The sequence below is a fragment of the Lissotriton helveticus genome, chromosome 2_1 (assembly GCF_964261635.1).
Source record: "Lissotriton helveticus chromosome 2_1, aLisHel1.1, whole genome shotgun sequence".
NCBI classification, from domain to species: Eukaryota; Metazoa; Chordata; class Amphibia; order Caudata; family Salamandridae; genus Lissotriton; species Lissotriton helveticus.
Window position 1 is genome coordinate 457225645 of NC_136059.1, and position 21895 is coordinate 457247539.

Consider the following 21895-nt stretch of genomic DNA (forward strand, 5'->3'; position numbering starts at 1 on the left):
CCCCGATTCCCGCCGCTCTGAAACGTGAAAGCAAGATGGAATGATCCACCGTATCAAAAGCGGCGGAGAGATCGAGGAGCACCAGGGCTTGATGTTTGTTTTGGTCCAAGCCCTCCCTGAGGTTGTTCAGGACCGACACCACGACGTTCCCGCTTAATTTTTTTCACAAAATCCTCTACCTGCTGCGGATTAGTAAAGAAGTGTTTCGCTTGATGTGTCGCTCTCAATTTAGCAGGGTATAACAGTGCATAGTCTATCTGTAGTGTTCTAAGCTTCTTTTTGACTTCTAAGAATTTACGCCGCTGCTCCTGCACCACCGGGGTGAAGTCCGGATAAATGGAGAAGTTGACCCCTTCACAGGAAAGTGTGTGATGGGTGCGGGCTGCCCTTAGTGCTGCATCTCGATCTCGATAGTTTAGGAGTCGGGCAATGATGGGTCGTGGCGGAGCTCCAGCATTGGGCCTGGGTCCCAGTGATCGGTGTGCTCTTTCAACAATAAATTGCTTGGAGAATGCCTCAGGGCCAATCGCGGCAACCAGTATCTTCTCCACGTAGTCTTCCATGCGCCCCGTGTTGGTCGATTCCGGCACACCTATCACGCGTATATTATTGCGACGACTTCTGGATTCCAACTCTTCGTTCTTCGCGGCGATGATCCTGAGCACATTGTCCATTCTTGCAATTTGCGTCGTGTGGGTAGCTGTGGTATCATCATTTTCTGATATGCGTTGCGCTGTTGCTGTGATACGCTCCTCATGGATATCCAGTTTGTGCACCACGGCGTCCATTCTGGATGACATCCTGTCAACCTTATCGACGATAGTAGCGAACCCCTGTCTTATCTCTTGCATCATCTGTTGGAAGTCGGAGGCACCAGGTTGGGAGTCGGTGTTTGTCAGAGCAGGGGTCTGAGAGGCTCCCTCCTCTTGCGTGTTCCGCAGCACCCTCTTCGCAGCCGAGTCAAACGATAACTTGGGTTGCTTGTTGTCCGGTTTGCCCATGATGAGTGGTAGGCAGAGACTCGAAGTAGTCGAGAGGAGTCGTTCGCCGCGGCGGGCAAGTATCAGTTGTAGTTAGTAATGTTCCACAAGCACAGCTCCACGCAAGTACCCCCCGTGTAAGGCGTAAGATTGGCCGTGCAGCGTTGGTAATGGGCTCACGGGCCGCATATCAAATCGGGGGAGTGTTCACAAAAAGAAGAGTAAGGCGTATCAGTGGTAGTCACTCTAGCGCTTAGCTCCCCCAGGCAAGGAAATAGAATTATAGCGCTGCAGGCAACAAATCGGGCCAGGGTCCACCTCTTGTCAGCGGGTGCCCCATATATCACATAGAGGGGAAGGTGGAAGCATAGGGACTAATCCACGGGTAACCTCTGTGTCGAACAGTCAAAGCCGGGATATAGAGCACCTCGGGTCGCTGTTGCAGCTGGGCGTATTGCCAGCAAGTTTCAAAGTAAAAAAGTAAAATCACTTAGTGTGCGGAGTGTCCTCTACGAGGGTGACGGGTCCAAGGATACTCTCACTGCCTCTGGACGGTAGTAGTCTCAGCCCCGTGTTCGAGGACGAACAGTAGGCATGCCTGTATGCCATAGGCCTCAGAGCGGGCACAAGGAGTGGTAGACTCAGCAGTCAGGGATCGTGTTCCCAGTCTCAACCATCGGGAGTGGCGCGGGTAGTCCACGAGAGCTAAGGATCGTAGCTGGCTAGAGCTTCCACGGAGCCGCAGCTGCCGTGCGAAATGGCCGCCGTCCCTCCCGGCTGCCGGTACCTGGGCAACGCAGCGACTCTGCCGTGGTGGTCTCAGCGGTGGCTCCGACAGTACCCGTCCAGCTCTCGGTGGCGGTCTCTTCACAGGGTACTTTCGGCGTTCATGAAGGACTTACTCATGTCCAGCGCCTATCAGGGAGGTCCCGCCGGGCGTGTGTTGTAGGGCCCACTCGCCTCGTGGTGCGCCGCAGTCTCCCGTAGGCTGTCAGGCCCACCAATATTTCCAGTCTCCTCGAGCCCCGCTCCGGTCAGATCTCCCGGCAGCCGCTCCTCCGGCTAGACAGATGATAGAGGACTGAAACTTTCACCGAGGCTGTGGCAGGGTAGCCTCTCTCGATCAGCGTGGTCAGGACGAGCAAAGGTGGTGGGTATGTAGGATAAATAGCGGATGTAAACTCCAGGCTGCAGGAGCCTCACATCGGTGCTGCCATACTGCTAGTGCGCCCTCTAGCCCCCCCCCATTCAAGCTGATTTCTTCTGTCCACTTTAGGCGCTTCAAGTTTTCTGTGTAGGTTCCCCGAAGTGTCGATGGTGCCATTTTGTGATACTCTGAGTTTATATTAAAGACTGTGACCTGGGGCCTATGATCACTTTTGGTTCTTGGGTGTATTCTGAAATCAATGATGCAATTTAGCAGAGGTGCGGTGCAGATCGTGTAATCCAGATGCGATTGCTTTGAGCCGTTTGTCCATGTCACACTTTGGTGGAGTGTCCCCGGCTGTTCTGCCATTAATAACAAGATAACCTGCACTATAAAATTGGCTCACACAAGTCGCCTAGGTTACTTTGAGTTTGTATTGGCGGTTTGGTTTGCATTGTGACCTCGGTAATTTTGATTAAAGGGGGACCATCGTTGTCTGCGGCGTTCCCCTGAAATAGGTAGGTGTTAAAATCCCCAGTAACTATGCAGTCTGAATTTGGTTGGTCCGTGACTATATCGTTCATGATCTCGGTTAGACGAGTCAGATGGTCCTTTTTGGTGCGTGTACTGGGGTTAATGTACACATTTAGGAGAAAGAGGGGACGATGTTTCCGCCAGGTTTCGATCTTGACCCCTAAGATCAAGTCTTCCTTGAGGGGCCATCGTGTGATTCGGGCTTTTAAAGAGTTTGATACATAAGTTGCCAATCCGCCTTTCGAGTGGCCAAAGCGGCTGTCCCTGGTTGCTGGATTCCATGTCTCAGTGAACCCGAGCACTGGGCACCCCTGTAAGGCCCAGGTTTCCTGTAGTGCTATTACTGAGTGATTCCGCAAGAAGGATTGCGTATCTGGGTCCCACATTTTTTGATGTAAACCGCTTATGTTCCAGGAGCATAATGGGGTAATTTGTTCCGATGGTAAATTGGATGCTGCTCCTGACAGTGGTGGCTGCGCTGGTATTTTTGTGCCAGTAAACATGATCATGGGATTAGATGGTCATTCGTACCTTTTGGTTGATAAAATTGCTGGGAGCCAGTCCCATCTTTGACCAATGTCTTTAATGGCTACATCTCTGGGTTGAATGTTGCCGTCTTCTTCTGGCCCTGAGGCGTTTTTTAGAATTGAGTAGGTTTTTTCTTGACCCTTCTGCCTTGTTATCCTGGTTTTTTGATGTGGTGTTAGGTGTTTAAGGAGTGTAATTAGATAGCCCGGCATAGAGTATGGGTAGACTCGAATACCCCATTCCCTTAGAGTTGCTTTGTTGTTCAAAAACGTGGCTGCCCACTTTGCCTCCTTAAATGTCACCAGAGTTACCTCCGATAGTTGTTCCTCTTGGCGGAAGGAACTCAATAGCCTCGATTTCATCCGATACTAAACCCATGAATCCAGGGATCCCCTCTGTCAGTTTGAGTATGTTTGCTCTATTGAGGATGTCGTGGCGGCCCTTTGATTTATATTCAGGGGCTAATATGATGTAAAAGTATGATGTAACATTGGCAGTCTCAGTTTGATGGTGGCAGGTTATGTTTTTGTTGGATGTCGATCCTTCATTTTGCTTGTTCTCCTGAGCTGTCAGGTTGGTCCTGATCTTTGGCGACAAGCGATGGTTTATGAGGTGGTCTGGTCTCTGGTTGTGGATCGTTTTAGTCAAATTCTGACCCATCATCGTAACGTCACCCTGAGCTGGTGGTGTAACGTGCCCTGTTTTTGGGGACACTTGGGTTTCTTTGAGTCTAAATATCCCTTTTTCATCTTTTGTCGTGTCCTTATTTACTAAAGCCGGACCGGGCTCTTTTTTGACTGCTCGCATAGAAGGATCACTTATTTCCTGGGGGCTCCCTATTATAGATTGGTTGTTAATTACTGATGAGTCCTCTTTTGGCTTGTGCGCGGCGGGGTTTCCTAGCAAAGGTGGTGCGTCTGTCGCACTCGGAGCCCGTTTGCTTGATGCTGTTGAAAAAAGTGGGTAATATCCCGGGTTGGCAGCAGTTGTTAATGCCTTGGCCTTATTTCTTTGTTTGCGTTGGCGCTTACGATCTCTTTTGCTTAACTGGGGTTCAAACCCTGGCTGTTTGTCCTGGGTGGTGAGAGCCAAACACTGGGGGCTAACCAGTAGGCCCTTCGAGGAATTAGCCAAACTGGTGGTACCTCTATTTGGCGACCCCGTCTTTCCCTGCTCGGCTTCTGCCTGGTCAGGTTGGTCCCTTGCCTGGTTTAAGCTAAAGTCTGTGCCCTCAGTTGACTTGGTGCCTTCTTTGGCATCTAGCTGGGAAGTGGCATAGTCCTGGGTCCGATATGATTACTTTTGAGTTGAAACTCCCGGTGTGGTGCCTGGGTTGCTGCCTCTCAACATCCTTACCTCCTTTAAAACACTGGCCAGGAAGTCAGGGAGCGATGATAGAGAATCAATTATTAGGGAGCAGCAGCATACCGACTGAATTAGTTTTGTCGACGCTTGGGCACCCATAATTAGATTGTTCAGTTGGTCTAATTTATTGTCTATCCCTGCCGTAAATACGGCTAGCGTGTTTAGGAGATCAACCTGTACATCCAGTTTGTCCGAATGGTAGTGTAGGGCGTTGACTGTTTGTTGAAATGTCTGCAAAAGTTGGGGCCAAACGCTGGTGGCTGTATGAACATCATGATTGGGGTTTGAGATGGTTGGAGTCATTTGCGGGGTTTTGGGTAGCTTTAAAAAAATAGTACAGATCTGCTAAAAGCTGGTCACTTGGGTCGATTTTATTAGGAGTCTTTTGGGACGGGGGCATTGTTAGTTCATATGGTACAAATGAATGCAGAACCGTGGGCAATGGACTTTGCTCCGTCGGTTGAACAGTAGATATACTAATTAAATGAGGAGTTTGAGCAGTACTATTAATCAGTGCGGTGCTTTGGGTGTGGATTTGAGCACAAATTAACTTCCGATGTGGGTCCTGCAGGTCTTCTATTACGGTGGCAGGTTCTTCTCCTTGGGAGGTTACCAAAGTACATTGTTTCTGGGTTTTTGCTATGGAACCAGTCAGTATTTCCAAAGGGCTCATTGATGGGGTTTGCGACAGGAAACTACCCTGAGTGCCTGCCGCCAGGTGGGCCGGTTGCTGGCCCAAAGCCTCACCCAGGGATGTGTCCTGTTGGCTATTGACATTACAGGATTCTGGGTTGGCACCACCCCGTCTTCCGAGACTTTCAAGACTGGGCAGTGATTTAATTGGAGTGGCGTTAAAGGTAAATATCTCCCTGGCTTGAGCTGACTTATTATATTCGCCCTCCCATGGCTGGATGTTCGACTGTGTTTGAAGAGGGGAAGTTAATTTTCACTCCCAAAGCAAATTCCTGCTCCTGGTTACCTCCTGGAGCTGAGGCTGTTGAGAAATTTTGGATGTAGTTAAAAAATAGTTTGACAGATCCGACTGCTTTCCTTCATATGATTTAATCTTGGTTGTGGCCTTTTGGGAAGAACCACGGCACCCTTCAGGTGTAATTCCGTCCGCTGATAGGGTTTCACTGGCTGGATGGAAGACCGTGGCCGATGTCGGTTGCCTGGTCCCTTTTCGTTTTGGGACCGATGCCGCCTTCCTTACTTTCCCAGACCTCATCTTTGTTGTGGCTCTTTGTTGCAGCTCTGCTCTTCACGCCGAAGTTTAGGTGGTCCTTGGCAAAGTTCAATAGCCTGTAAGCAAGGTTGCGTTCACTAATGGTAGGGTTGTATAAGTCTGGTCGTCTGGCACTCTGCTTGTGTAGTTGATGTAGTTTTCCCCCTTCTGTCTTCTGTTTTTGCCTACTGTGTGGCTGCTTTATGGCACCCCCCTCCCTATTTACCCTGCCCCGGCCAATCAACCCAAGCTGGCCGACCCGACACCTGCCCCAGCGTGGGATAAGGGGTTATGGAGCCTCACCGGCTCGACCCGACCTGGGTAAGTGCCAGGAGAAGGGTTCCTCTCAGACCACACACCCCTTTATGCCCAGCGTATGAGGCCCGGCTGAGTGGGCTGACCCGGGCTAACCAGGACGGGGATGTAGGGTATGGGAGGAGGGAGCAGTCCCAGTCCTAGCGGTGCAGAATGTCACCCCCACTGGCCACCAGGAAAGCTGAGCAGCGGGTGGAAAAAAGCGTGGGGGAATGGCGCCGGCGGGGCTGTGAGCTAATGGAGGCAGGAATTGCAGGGGTTACTGGGAGCACTGGGGCTCATGGGATAATAAGGAGCACAGCGCGCAGCTGGTAGGGGGAGGCACGACACAGGCCCGGCACAGGCTCTGGCCGAATAGGCTCAAGCAGGCCATAGCCTTTTAGTCAGAAGTGCCCTGACCCTCTCCTCACCCCCCGACTTACCGCCGTGCTTCCCGTCCCTTGTCCCGGCTTCAAACCTCGCTTGTCCCGCTACTCCAACAGCTCACCAAGCAACTCACCGCTCCTGTCGTCTACCACTCTCCACTGCGCATGCGCAGCGTCTGACGACACGGCAACGGAAACACCGGCACAGCACAACTACGATGCGGCCTCAGCTCAATCACAGCGCCAAACTGCAGGGGCATGAGCAATGTAATTCAAAGTACAGAGCATTCAAACCTTAATCACAAGGTTTCAAAACCAACACTCTCTCCCAACCAGAGTGTTCATGCAACTAATAGGCATGATGGCATCTTGCATTTTTATTGTACCATATGCAAGACTGCAAATGCGTCCATTGCAGGAATGTCTAGCACATCCGTGGAATCAGGCACAAGGACAACTGACAGACCTGCTGTTGGTGGACAGCCGCACACATCGCTCTCTGCAGTGGTGGAACACCAAAAACTTGTCCAGAGGGCGGCAGTTCCTCGAGCCTGTTCCACAGACAGTACTGACAACAGACGCATCCCTGACAGGATGGGGAGCACATCTGCTCCACCACACAACTCAGGGAAGATGGACTGTTCAACAAAAGGTGCTTCACATCAATCACCTAGAGTTGCTGGCGATTTTCCTGCCACTAAAGTCCTTCCAAGTACACATACAAAACAAAGCTGTCTTAATCCGGACGGACAACATGACAGCCATGTACTACATACAGAAACAAGGAGGCACACACTCCCTGCAACTGTCCCAGCTCGCACAAAACATTTGGAAATGGGCCATTCCACAAAAGATATATCTGCTTGCTTGGAGACATCAGGCATCCAGATCCAAGTCAACTGAATCTGGCGATCTGGCTACTGCAGTCTTAGAGTTTGGTTACCTTAACCTGCCAACAGACTTATGAATATCATTAAAGAAGCCAGAAGACCTACTACTAGAGCTTGTTATGCTGCTAAATGGAAAAGAATTGCCATTTACTGCAATAATAATCAAATTGATCCTTTAGATGCTTCGATCCAAAATATCATCTGTTACCTTCTCCATTCACAAAGATGTAATCTAGCATATTCTTCTATATGTTTACATCTTGCAGCCATTGCAGCAATTCTACAAAACAGACAACATATGTCGTTGTTTAGAGTACCTGCAATCAAAGCTTTTATGGAAGTATTAAAAAGAATCATTCCTCCTAGGTTACCACCATCTCAAGTGTGGAACCTAAACATTGTGCTTACAAGGCTCATGGGGCCCCCTTTTGAACCTTTACACAAGTGTGAACTGCAATTTCTCACATGGAAAACAGCTTTCCTCATTGCGATTACCTCTTAGAAGAGTTAGTGAGATTCAAGCTTTCACTATACAAGAACCATTTTTACAATTACACCGTAACAAAGTGGTACTACGGACTAATCCTAAATTCCTTCCTGAAGTAATTACTCCTTTACATCCAAATCAATCAGTAGAGTTACCAGTGTTTTTTCAAACCCCAGATTCTGTAGCAGAAAGAGCTCTATACACACTAGATGTTAAAAGAGCTCTTCTCTATTTCTTAGATAGGACCAAATCCTTTTGTAAAGCAAAGCAATTGTTTGTAGCTTTCTCTCCACCACATAAAGGTAACCCCATTTCTAAATCAGGAATTGCAAGGTGGATTGTTAAATGCATACAAATATGCTATCACAAGGCAAAATGCACATTAACAGTTCCTCCTAGAGCGCACTCTACACGCAAACTAGGAGCCTCCATGGCTTTCTTAGGGAACATTCCCCTAGAAGACATCTGCAAGGCAGCAACATGGTCTACAACACACACCTTCACTAAACACTATTGTGTTGATGTGCAGGCTAAGCAGCAAGCAGCAGTAGGCCAAGCTGTCCTCAAAACCCTTTATCAAACAACTGCAACAGATACTGGTGACCACCGCTAGGGGAGACACTGCTGTACAATCGATGCACAGTGTAAGATCTGCAGCTCTTATGCCTCGAACGGAAAATGGTACTTACCAGTATGCATCTGTTCCTGGCATGTAGAGCTGCAGATTCTTACACGCCCTCCCTCCTCCCCGGGGCCTGTATCTGTTCCAGTTCTATCTTAATTAGATATACACGCATGGACATCCTTTCTTCTTTCTACAAACTCCGTCCTTTCCCATCAAGGCGAAAAACAATGTAAGGATGTAGCTGATGCCCATGCGCACTATTGTCCAAGGGAGGAGTCACCTATCTCGTGCCTACAAAGACTTCTTCCAAGACAACAACAACATGCAATCATCCGAGCCCAACACCAGGTGGCGATCTTATGCACAGTGTAAGAATCAACAGCTCTACATGCCAAGAACAGATGCATACTGGTAAGTAGCATTTTCCTTTCAGAATGTGCTCTGTACAAAACCTCTGATTTTTCAACTAATAAACCATTAAACTGTGGTCCATGCATAACAACAAACTTGGGCTCTCAGAGGGTGCCCATGACAATCGACTTGCCTCTGCTCACTGTTATCATGGTTGTTGAAGCGGGAAGAGACATGAATGTTTCTAAGTTGATGTTTGAAAAGAATATCTTTAAATAAATAACTGCCAATGCAGTGTTGTAATGTGATTTACTAAGGTGAAACTCTTCTGCTTATTAAATAACAAAACTTTTCGGAATTTTGAAGAGATTGTCTTTTTTTCATGTTTCTTGCACAATGTCTTTAAAAATAAAGGTGCTCCTAAAGATAAGTGGTGCAAGTCACCTTTGCTTCTTTGGCTTTACTTTAGTTAATGTGTAAATAAATGATTACCCATTTAACAGCTTTCTGAATTTTTGTGCTCAGTCAAGTAAACAGCAGCCCATAGCTGCGTTTAACTACTGGGCACAAGTTAAGATCTAGAGGGCCACTAGCACCCCTTACTCTACTTTGAGACTGCAGGACTTCGTTTAAAAAAGTATGCATTTCTGGAAAACTGCCCTTAGAAGGTGTATTTTTTAAAAACATTAGTCGTGTATGCCATTTGCTGGCTGTATTTTAAGTCTTGCTAAATTAAAATGTCTTAAATGTATTTGGTTTTGATAGATTTATTTAAAATTGAAAATGTTATTTTGACACTGATACTTGTCTGAAATGTATTTTTATTTCATATGTTAGAGGTCAAGTCACAAGCTAAATGTTCTGGCTTATGTAGTTCTTGCAAATGTAGGAAATGTAGGTGCCTGATTTGTGAAATGTCCTGCTTTTTAAAATGTTGACCTGATTTAGTTTAAACCTGTTTTGTTTGTCTATATTCCCATGCTGTTTAGTTTGCTCAACAAACGGAAAGTGGCAGGTTTTAAAAAGATTCAAAATATTTAGTATCTCTTATTTCACAGCCAGTTAATGTTTATTTGATCTTGTAGGTTATGAGGATCGAGATCGAGGTGGTGGTTTTCGAGGAAGAGGTTTGTAACCGTACATCTATTTTGTTTGCATTACTTTTCCCAGAAATTTTAAAGTGAAACTGCATTGTGTGAAGTATTTTGACGTCCACACCAAACATTCTGAAGGGCACAATTAGAAGTAGCAGTTTGATCAGTTCATCCAGGTCTTATTTTGCATGTTTCATGTTGATTTTGTTTGGCTTGCCGAAGTTTTAGATTGGCTATTCACTACAGACCGTCCTCAAATTGCCATGCGTGACTACCTTTAAGAAGTTTGAATAATTTAATTTCATTTGGTAGAGGTACCAGTACGAACCTGTGCTGTGTAGGCAATGCATGCTTTGTGTGTGTGTGTGTGTGTATATATATATATATGTATATATTAGTCCATTCAAGAATAAGTCTAGTTTTTTGCCCCTAATGCCAAAAGATGCTATAGACATCTACCACGACATGATTGTAAATGATTTGAAAAAATTGAACACTAATGTCAGAACAAACAATAACGAGGTATCTTCTTTAAAAAAGTAGCATATGACAAATTGGTTAAAAAGTTGGGAGACAATTGTGAGGTGATCATAAAAAAGTCTGATAAAGGCGGTAATCTAGTGCTATGGCCTAAAAAGGACTACATAACTGAGGCACCGAGGCAGCTGCGTGATGTAACATGCTATCAGAAAAGCTCAATGAAAGAATATGAAAGAGCTAGGGAAACCCTACAAAAACATTTAATGCAATGGAGAAGGGAAGGCCTTATCTCCAATGATGAAAGCAAGTTCCTTAACAAGGAACATCCGGTGTTGCCCATCCTGTATCTTATTCCCAAGATACACAAGGGGTAACACCGGTACCAGGAAGACCCATTATTTCTGCTATTAACAGCGCCGGTGAGAATATTGGTCAATATATTGACCATTTCTTACAAGACTTAGTTAAATCGCTCCCCAGCTACATTAAAGATATGGGTGATTTTCTGACGAAAATTAATGATGTGACATGGTCAAAGGGTTCTTATCTGGTAACATCGGATATAGAATCTTTATACACAAGCATAGACCACACGCAAGGCCTAGAAGCAATCAAATATTTTCTATCATCACGACCAATAGAGCTCTATGGTCACAATGAAGTCATTATTGAACTTATCAGTTGGTGCCTCAATAATAATTTCTTCCTCTTTAACAATGTCCTGTTCAAACAACTCAGAGGCGTTGCCATGGGGGCCTGTTTTTCCCCCAGCTACGCGTGTTTACATGTTGGCTGGTGGGTGGAGCAGGTCCTCAGGCGCAAACACCTCGCACAGTTAAAGGAGAATGTATTAACATATTATCGATACATTGACAATGTTTTTTTAATATGGCGAGGTGACTTCGCATCAGCACAGAAATTTATTGAAGACATCAACATTAATGACCTAAATTTAAAGTTTACTTAACACATTCATAGGACACAAATTGATTTTTTAGATGTTAGACTCCATGTCAATAACTCCAGTCTTGAAAGCACAATGTTTAGGACACCTATGGCAGGCAACACAACGCTTCATGCAAATAGTTCACATCCTAGGCATTTGTTGGCTAACATACCCTATGGAGAAATCCTCAGACTAAAACGCATATGTAGTAATGATGAGGATTTCAAGACCTGTCAAGAAGAAATGCGGGTTAGACTCAGCAATAGGGGTACAGTGATCAAATTATCAATGACGCTATCAGAAAAGCTCTAGAGCGCCCAAGATCTAGTCTGTTCAATAGGGAAACCAACAAAGTAACAGATAGAAGCGAAAATTCTGACCGCACTAGATTAATCACTACGTACTCCAGACAGGAACGAAAAATCAGAACTATTGTACAGAAGCATTGGCCCATTGTCCTACGAGACACTGTTTTACAAGAACGTCTATCTTCCTCCCCTACCATAACTTTTAGAAAAGGTAGGTCAATGGGCAACGATTTAGACAAGAACTCCCCAGAAACTAGAAAGGCTATTTCATGGTTTCAGCCAACCAGGGGGTTCAAACGATGCACAACATGTCGAGCGTGTAAGTTTGGGTGTAATAAAACATCCTACACGACTCCATTCGATGCATCTCCAGTAGCCATCAAGGGCAGTTACAACTGCAAAACAAAATTTGCCGTATATGTCCTGACGTGTACCTGTGGCCTGAGATATGTGGGAAGCACAAGACTACAGGTGCACGTCAGGATACTACAACATTTGAGAGCTATCCTCCATCATGACACAGCTTACCCCGTGGCACGACACTTTAACAAATGTCACAACAAGGATATAAATTGCCTGTCTTATTTTGTTATTGGGGCAGTACCAGCTAGCAAAAGAGACTGTCTCAGACAATTGAGACAGTTGGAAACTAATTTTATCCTCGAACTTGACAGCAAATGGCCACGAGGTTTGAATAACGCAGAGGATATGCATACATATTTATAAGTACGGCATATAACTATAACTGGGAATACCATAGACCACTGTAGAAATGATGAGATGCCATCAGTCGTTGCTCATAGAACATATAAGTATTTAAGAATATCTGTAAAACATGCCAGAAAGAAGTATTCTCTCTCTGAATTTTATCAAACATTGATGGTTTTGTATTTATGAGCAATTTTACAAATCTTTTATATATATTTTTAATAGTGTTTTTTTATCCGGCTGGGTTTAAAATTTTACACTGTTGAGATTGTATGAAATGAATTTTGCTTTTTTTAAAAAAGATATAAACCCATCTATCATGTTTGTTAATGTACATATTTATGAAAATGCACTTTATATTTATTGTTGGCTTAATTTTGCACATATCTCGTAGCACTTTATTTATGATGTTTGCACTAGATACATGAAGAAAGCACTAGAGCACTTTCTTGCGTATTTACACGAGTAAAATAAATCTGGGATCAATAAGTTGATCAACATAACATGATGAGTTTAGAAATATCAAGACATGACAAATATCCAACTCTACAGTGGACAAATATAGATGTGCTTACAACATCCTGGATTTATCCAACTAAAAATTGTTTTTAGATAACATTATTTAAATTGCAGTATTGAGACTGCAAGTTGGTTTTCCAATAATATGACTGCACGTTTTTATTAAGTGCCATGTTTGTCAACATATGTCCATGCATTTAGGCAGAAATTTTAACTCGCAGGTAGTTGCCATAGTCTGTTACTATTCATGATCACATGACCCGAATGATTACCTGCGAAGGGGCGTGCACTGTGTTAAGCACCAAATAAAAAGTGTAAAGTAGCATACAGATAGCTGAATGTGATTAAGGGCTCTTGAAGCCCGAAACGCGTCTTGCTGGCTGTGAAAGAACGAAAATAAAACTTTACCTTGCCTGAATACGCTGTGGTCGGTCTGATGTCCTGCTTCGCCGCACAAACGGAAGTGGTTGGAATTGCTGGTGTGTGTATATATATATATATATATATATATATATATATATATATATATATATATATATATATAATTTTAAAAAGATGCTCCTTCTGATTACCTTGGGCCCCATGGGAATTGGCGCACAAGCCGGCGGAGCACGCTGGAAATCCAAATTTTCGAAAGTCCCAAATGACGTGCGCTCTCAATAACCCAACACAACTCCAGCAGTAGTTTCGGCTGTAAAGCCTTGCACACGTCATTTGGGATTTTTTCAAAAAAATATGATATGTGATTATTTGGGAGCAATAAGAAGCGACTCACTGGAGGTAATATGTCGTGTTACCACAAGGTCCAGGAGGCCATTCGGTTGGCCATGCCCACTGAGGCAGGACTGTGAATATTTAGGTGCCGACTTTTGCTGCATCTTTTGTTTCTACATTTGCCACTGAAGAAAGGACTTTTACGTCCTGAAACGCGTCTGGCTCATTCTGCTGTGTGCTTGTTTGAAAATCCCTGCTGGCAAGCTGCAATTAAAGATACTCTAACTGCTTATGTGTAGTGGCCTCTCTCCGTGGGGTACTCTTTGTTGGATGTATATGTATATACGTGTGTGTATATATAAATATATATATAGAACGCATGAGTCTGCGGCCGCAACCCATGCGCCAAGATCAAAGGCAAAACAGAACTCAGTAAAATCGGAGAAGGAAGAACAGGAGATGGGGCAAGCGTAATGCAAAAAAACTGTGAATCCCACATACAGAAGGAACAGACTGAGATAAATGAGACAACAGGGACTGAAAACACAGTAATAAATCTGTCCAACATGGCTCCAACTAAAGAAGAAGAAAAAACCCTCGCTCTTCGATTGTCTTTGTGCAAAGACACAAACTTTGACTACACACAAACGAGGATAGATTTGTACCAATTTACTTGCAGACTGAAATTACGAAAGTATTTTATCAACAACCAAAGAAAACTACCCGAAGGAGACCAGGAAAACTTGACCATTGCAGCAGTGCGCACGTTAAAGGTAGCACATATGACCCTACTAAGAGAAATTAGTGAACTGGACAATGATGATGAAACAAGGCAGATAACATTTAAAGCGGTAATCAGATCTGATCTGTATATCAATGAAGCAGCACACACACCTTTCAACCCCAAATCGGTGTTCACACCACTCATGCCGAACGATGGCATAGATATATTTGCAGACAGGGTCATCAAAGATCTCAAAGAATTGGCTATAACCCGCAGTAATGATTTCATTAAATCCACGCATAACCAAAGGACTGAGTACTCAAAAATATTGCAAAAAATCAAAGAGCGGACTGACATTGTGGTGCGTTGGTCAGATAAGATGGGCACTGTGGGCCTCTGGCTCCTAGAAATGTAGAACAGAGAAGCAATGACCCAACTGCAAGATAAAGAGTGCTACAATCGAATCAGTGCTACTAACATCAGTGTCAAAGAGAAATTCCACAGAGCCCTTTATGATTGAGGGGTGCTGGCCTTATCTTAAGACAAGTGTTAATGAAGAATGGCTATCCAGTGACGCTGCAACTTTACCTGATCCCTAAGATTCACAAAGATGCAGTGGTGCCCACCAGAAAGACCAATCATATCTGCAATTGGGGGGCCTTTTTGAGAATACAAGCAGATTCATTGACTTTTTTCTCCAGCCTTTTGTCCACAAACTACCAGCCTACATAAGAGACACTGGCGATTTTCTATCTAGAAATTATGACTATACTTGGGAGAATGACTAAGTTTTCATGACATTAGATGTGCAAAATCTGTATACCAGCATTGGACACAGGGATGGTCTCAACGCACTTAATCACTACCTAGGCCCAAGAGACATAGGGCTGCACCAACATACACTCATGCTAGTGCAAATGGCGGAGTGGTGTTTGGAGAACAACATATTCGTTTTTGATAGGCTCTTTTATAAACAAATACAGTACACAGCCATGGGTACTTGCTTCGCCCCCAGCTATGTTAACTTGCATATGGACTTGTGGGAGGAGCAAGTACTCATGAAAACATACCACACACAAATGTCAGAAAATGTGAAACTGTATACACTAGACATAGATGACATCTTCATTCTGTGGCAAGGCTCAGAACAGAGTGCACTAGAATTCGCAACTGAGATTAATAACAACCCTCTCAATTTGAAATTCACATGCACTACCAGTAAAGAATCTATAGTATTTCTAGATCTGGAACTGTATGTCCAAAAAAAACAAAGAACACTCCAGGACTTTTAGGAAGCAGACAGATGGAAATGCCGTACTCCATGCTAAGAGTTTTCATCCCACTAACCTAATAGAGAGCATCTCTTACGCAGAATGCTTAAGGATGAAGCGTCACTGTAGTACACCAGAAAGCCTTAAGAAATCAACTGAGGGTCTCTTCACAAGACTGAAAAACAGAGGGTATAAGACCAAAACTCTCGCGAGAGCAAAACTAAAAAGTGTAGCTACTAAGAGAGATCTTATTTTCACAAAAGGTAGAAATACAGAACAAGTACCATAACAGTCACTAAACAAAACAACTCCCAGACTTATTACAGGGTACAACACCTACCACTCAAACCTACGAAAAATCCTGTACAGACACTGGCCATTAGTGCGCAATGACCCCACCATTGGTTCCCTCTGCAACAAACTCCCCCAGATAACATTTAGAAGAGCCAAGTCTATGAGACAAGAACTAGTCTACAACGCACCAGGACAACAAAAAGGCGCAAGTTGGCTCAATTCACAGAGGGGTGTTTGCAAGTGCGTAAAATGTAAAGCTTGCAAGCACGGTATCAACACTAGAACAGTCCACCTCGCACTCACGAAAATCCCCTTCGAAATCCGGGGTAGCTACACCTGCAAGACTGATTTCGCAGTGTATGTTCTGTGGTGCACTTGCAATAAAATGTACGTCGGGAGCACCATCCACCCCGTACATGTTAGGATACTGCAACATCTTAGAGCGATCATAAATGATGACCATGCCTATCCGGTAGCATGACGCACAAACAAGCTTCATGGGGGTAGAGCAGAAGATCTCGCATACTTCGTGATCGACAGAATTCCAAAAAACATAAGAGGTGATAATAAGCAACTAGCCCTTAGGATACTAGAATCTACGTATATCATCCTACTCGATTGCAAATTCCTGAATGGAATGAATACAGATGAGGCACTGAATGTACATCTTTAAACCTAACCCATGTCATATACACATCATTAGAGCTGTTTTCTACAGAACCTTAAACCAATTCGCAAAACATCAGGCTCTTCTCCTTTCCCCTAACTTTCCGATTTTTGAAAAAATTCCGTTTCTTTGGCACAAAACATTTATTACTATTTTTCACTGTTTCCAAATTCATCCTTTATATATACAATTCTTTTTCACGTCTTTTCTTTCACCTAATTTTGTCCAATCTACAGTAATCGAGCAGACACACATACACTGATCACCAAACTACCCAAGGATTCATGCAGTTGTAAACAGCCACATCGTACTGAATTTCTTAGTATGAGAGAGAGTCACTGCCCACTTGGGCTGAATTACCCACTTGTCAACATGCACGCTACCATCAATAACCTACACACTTGAGACCAATGCCTCGGTCAACTCGCATTACACACTTGTGTTTTATCTCCGTTTTGAGGCTCCGGTCACATCAATAGGTCTACACAATGTACTTGGGTTAGATAGATGGAGCAGTAGGAATGAATTTACTTCCCCAGTGTCTCATTATCAATGAGACAGGGATGAGTATTTCTTTCATGTGTCTCATACAGTTACACATTTGCTAAGTTTTGCATGTGGCATATGTATAATCATGCATATCTGTAAATATGTACATAGCACGCTATATTCTCTTTATTTTTCAAATTTATGCTTTCAATGTATTTGTGCCACATTAACAAATAATTTAACGGTTTATTAATTGGTGGCAGGAACATGTTCATGAATAATGTTACATGACTTGCATTATTATTTTTAACTCTTCTATGTTCTTTGCCACTGCTCTGTTACTGTGACAACCACTCTCGTTTGTGCCACGAGTTGAATATATTTCAGTAGCAGGCATTGTGGATGCCAGATGTAGTGAGCAAGGCGGACGTGTCCGCCGTAACTCATCTAGGTTAATCTATGGAATAAACCTAATCTTTGATTAATTGCATCCCATGGAGTCAGCACCTGTTTTGTATGCTTTGAAACTAGGACTGGTAAAATAATTATATATTTATATATATATATATATATATATATATATATATACACATTCTGTAGTAGGGGATCTCTGTGTATAGTCATCTAGTGAATAGTCCTGCCCATGTGCGTGGACCCCGGAGCAATCAAAAATAATCTCTTAAAGTGTCGAAAAATGCAGAACTGCACAGACACTTAAGAGAGAATTAAAGACAGATAATGCAGCCTATAAACCAGGCTATACTCTCCAGAACTTCAACTAGAAATTCCACCCAAAAAATCCACAAAACAGCAAAGCCTGTACAGATTTCCCTTGCTTCAGCAGCAAAAACCCTCTGGAATGATAGAGAGGAGGACCTGGACAGACAAGCCCCATAGGCTGCCATTATGTGGCTCAGAACAGGATACTGTGCCTTTAAGAGAACCTTCCAAAACTTCACAGTATCCCAGAATGCACTGCAGGTCCCTTTTACTTTCAGTTCTTTTTTCCGGCTCCTGCAAGCAGGACCCTGGAGCATTGAGCTCTCCCTTTTCAAGGGTTTATTGGTGATTTTTCACTATTGTTTTCGAGTTAAGTGCTTCTAAGTACTTTAGTGCTGTTCTTCTTGGTGTTTGCTCCTTTTTGAGGTCAAATATGCCTGCATTATTTGACGAATGCCCGGAGTGCTCCAGGAAGAAGGCAAAATCAGATCCCCATGAGGTGTGTATCCTCTGCCTTCCTTCTTCCCATGTCCCAGAGGAGTGTGTGATTTGTCAAGGCTTCTCTGGCAGGACCCTGAAGGACAGAATGAAGATCAGGCTTCAGGGCCTCGAGGAAAGAAGGCTGAAGGCGCAAGGTGGGTCTGGAGGGGCTTCTTCTGCCCGTGCTGAAGCCTCTGGGGGGCTCCCCAGGGGCAGGAAGACCAGCAAGCGTCCCCATTTTCCGTCTGGGTCTATTGCACCGACTACGACGTCGAGAGGGATGACTACAGTCTGTTCCCCGTCTCCCCAGGGCTCTGGGTCGAAGCGACGTCAACGCTAGACGTCGAGGAAATTGAACAGACCGTCGAAGTCTCCTGTGACTATTTCGTCATCATCCTCGGCGGACTCGACGTCGAGTGATCGACGTCGAAGGGCCCGGCGTCTGCGCTCGCCGTCGAAGCGAAACCGCCGTTCGCCGTTGGCGAAAAGGAGAAGAACGCCGTCTAGGGGATCCTCGTCAGGGAGTAGACCGCCGTCGAGGCGGAAGAGGTCGCTGTCGAGGCGGAAGAGGTCGCTGTCGAGGCGGAAGAGGTCGCTGTCGAGGCGGAAGAGGTCGCTGTCGAGGCGGAAGAGGTCGCTGTCGAGGCGGAAGAGGTCGTCCTCGAGGCGGACGTGGTCGTCGTCGAGACGCGAGAGATCGCTGTCGAGACGTAGAAGACGGTCGACGCCGAGGAAGAGACGCTCGACGTCGAGGGGCCGACGCTCGCCGTCTGGTCACCGTTAGACGACTAAGAGGCGTGAAAAGAGGCCTGATGCCATGGGAGGCTCGCCAACTTCCCAGGCTGGAAAGGAAGGCGGATCACCGGGCTCGGTGTACTCCGAGGTGTATACTCCGTCGCAGAGGACAGTTACGCCTCCGCCTCCATTGCCGAGGGGTCTCCCTCCGAGGGCTCCTACCCCTCCTCCTTTGCCTCCGCTTCCGCAAACAGTACCTCGACCTCAGGTGCCAGAAAGGCCACCCCCGGTCCCTCCGAGGTCGGTCTCATTGCCCAGGCTTCCGACCCCTCCCAAAGGGATTCCTAAGCCGCAGGTCCCGGCCAAGCCTAGGACCCCCGCCCTGGAGGAACCGGCGGATCGTCCGAGGCCTAGGAAGTCGCGATCACGCTCCGGACGGAGAGGAAGATCGAGGAGTCGACCCAGATCCTCCACTAGATCTAGGCATCGCCATAGGAGGCGGGGATCCAGGTCCCGCACGGACTCCTCCAGGACACTATCCTATTCACCGACCTTGTCGGATTCCCCGGGGACAAGGGTGTCTCCGGTGGACGACATCAGCACGTTCCAGGAGGTTCTCCTGAGGGGGGCAACTAAGTTGGGCATCACAGTGACGGCTCCTACACCTATGACGTCCATGATATTTGAGACACTTCACAAGAAACATTTGTCTCGCCCTCTGCTGCCATTAGTGCCGGGTTTGGTGGAACCTGCGGAGGAGCTGTTCCTTACGCCAGCGGTGGTGAAGGCCGCTCCCTCCCGACTTCTGAAGAAGTACAGGGCCCCGGATTCGCACCCGGCTTTCCTGCGGATAGATCCAGTACCCGACTCCGTTATAGTGACGGCGGCCAGGAAGTTACACTCTACCTCCCCGTCCTCCACCGTGCCGCCTGATGAGGAAAGCCGATGGATTGACTCGGCTGGAAGAAAGGCTAGTGGGACTGCGTCCACGACCATGAAAGCCTCCAGCGATTCGGCGTTGCTGGGGCGGTACGACCGTGCCCTGTGGGACTCCGTACAACAGTTCACGGACCTTCTGCCACGAGACAAGTGGGAGGACTTCCTAGAGATACTTAAGGAAGGGATGCTGGTTTCAAACCAGGTCATTAGCGCGGCTGCGGATATCTCTCTTTTGGCAGCCCATGGTTACTGTCATGGGAACAACCAACGACGTCATGCTTTGCTCAGGCTCACGTCACTCAAGCCGGAGGCCCAGCAGCGGGTGGCCAATCTGCCTTTTTCCGGAGAAACACTGTTCGGAAAGCATGCCGATGATGAGATGGCCCGCATGAAGGCGGAGGCAGAGACCCTGACGGCTGTGGGCTTGGAGAAGCCCAAAGAAAAGAAGTCCTACCGACCGTTCCAGAGACGCTTTGTTGCACAGGGAAGAGGACGAGGGCAGTCTTCGGGACAGCAGCAGCAACAACAGCAGTTCCGGAGACCCTTCCAGAGGCGCTAGAAGGGTAGAGGTGGACAACAGTCCTCTACAGCGAACAAAGGCCCGGCCGGGTCTCGACCCTGAGCGGTTACTTCCCCTTGATCCGTTAACCGCTCCGGTGGGGGGGAAGCGTTCAATTTTTTCTGGCAGAGTGGAGAAAAATTACTCAAGACAAGTGGGTGTTGAATATTGTTTGCAATGGACACAATCTTCGGTTCACCAGCCCGCCTCCATCGATTCCTCCGGTCAGCTCGCAGTATCAACTGCGCGAGCTCCAGGCGGAGGCCGATATCCTGTTAAGGAAAAGGGCGATAGAAGACGTACCTCTGTCTCAAAGAGAAAGAGGTCTGTACTCCCGGTTCTTTCTGGTTCGCAAGAAGGACAAGAACGAGTTCAGCCCATTCTGAACTTGCGACAGGCAAACAAGTGGATTCGCAGAGAAAAGTTTCGCATGCTGTCGTTGCATCAGATTTATCCTCAGTTGCAACAGGGAGACTGGCTATGTGCAATAGACCTACAGGATGCGTACTTCCATGTGCCCATTGCACGCAAACACAGGAAGTTCCTGCGATTTCAAGTTTGCCCCAATCACTATCAGTACACAGTACCGCCATTCGGGCTGAAGTCTGCGCCCAGAACTTTCTCGAAGTGCATGGCAGTGGTAGCAGCACACCTGAGGAAAAACAAGTTGTTTGTCTACCAGTACCTGGACGATTGGTTGATCAAGGCCTCCGCCTTCTCGGAAGCTCCAGCGCATTTCCAGAAGACGTGCGTTCTCTTGAACAAGCTGGGGTTGCACATCAACATGTCAAAGTCTGTCCCGACTCCGGTCCAGTGCATTCAGTACTTGGGAGCCACCATCAATACGCTGTCAGCAAGCGTGTCTCCTTCGGAGGAGCGACGATTATCACTCCTTCAGAAGGCTCAGGCTCTTATGACCACTCCATCTACGACAGTGAGGACGGTGTCTACTCTACTGGGATCGATGGCCTCTTGTATCTTCCTAACGCCACACGCGCGGCTGCACTTGAGACCGCTGCAGAAGTGTTTGGAGGATCAATGGGATCAGAGGAGAGGATCTTGGGACGACAAGATACGCCTGTCTCTGCATGCTCTTCAGTCTCTGAAGTGGTGGTGTTCAGCGGGGAATCTCCTAGGAGGGGTTCCCTTCCACAAGGACATTCCCACACAGACTATTGTGACGGATGCTTCTCTCCAGGGCTGGGGAGCGCACTCCGGAGATCTACAGATTCAAGGGACGTGGTCCCCGACGGAGTCCACGTACCACATCAATTTCCTGGAACTCCGAGCTGTTCATTTGGCGCTGAAGGCCTTTCACCCGTCCTTCCAGACCAACTCTCTGCTTGTACAGACGGACTATACGACCACGATGTATTACCTCAACAAGCAGGGGGGCTCGAGATCACGCACCCTGTCACCGGAGGCGCAGGCGATCT

General features: G+C 46.3%; 1 protein-coding gene across 7 annotated transcripts in view; it reads left to right on the top strand.

The window, feature by feature from the left end:
- DDX4 (DEAD-box helicase 4) overlaps positions 1 to 21895 on the top strand; it is a 1965714-nt gene that overhangs the window by 973480 nt on the left and 970339 nt on the right. For all 7 annotated transcript variants that reach the window (XM_078675096.1, XM_078675100.1, XM_078675101.1 and 4 more), the window contains exon 10: positions 9898 to 9939. In XM_078675096.1, the coding sequence (XP_078531222.1) occupies positions 9898 to 9939 (42 nt within the window). The remainder of the gene's footprint in view (positions 1 to 9897; positions 9940 to 21895) is intronic.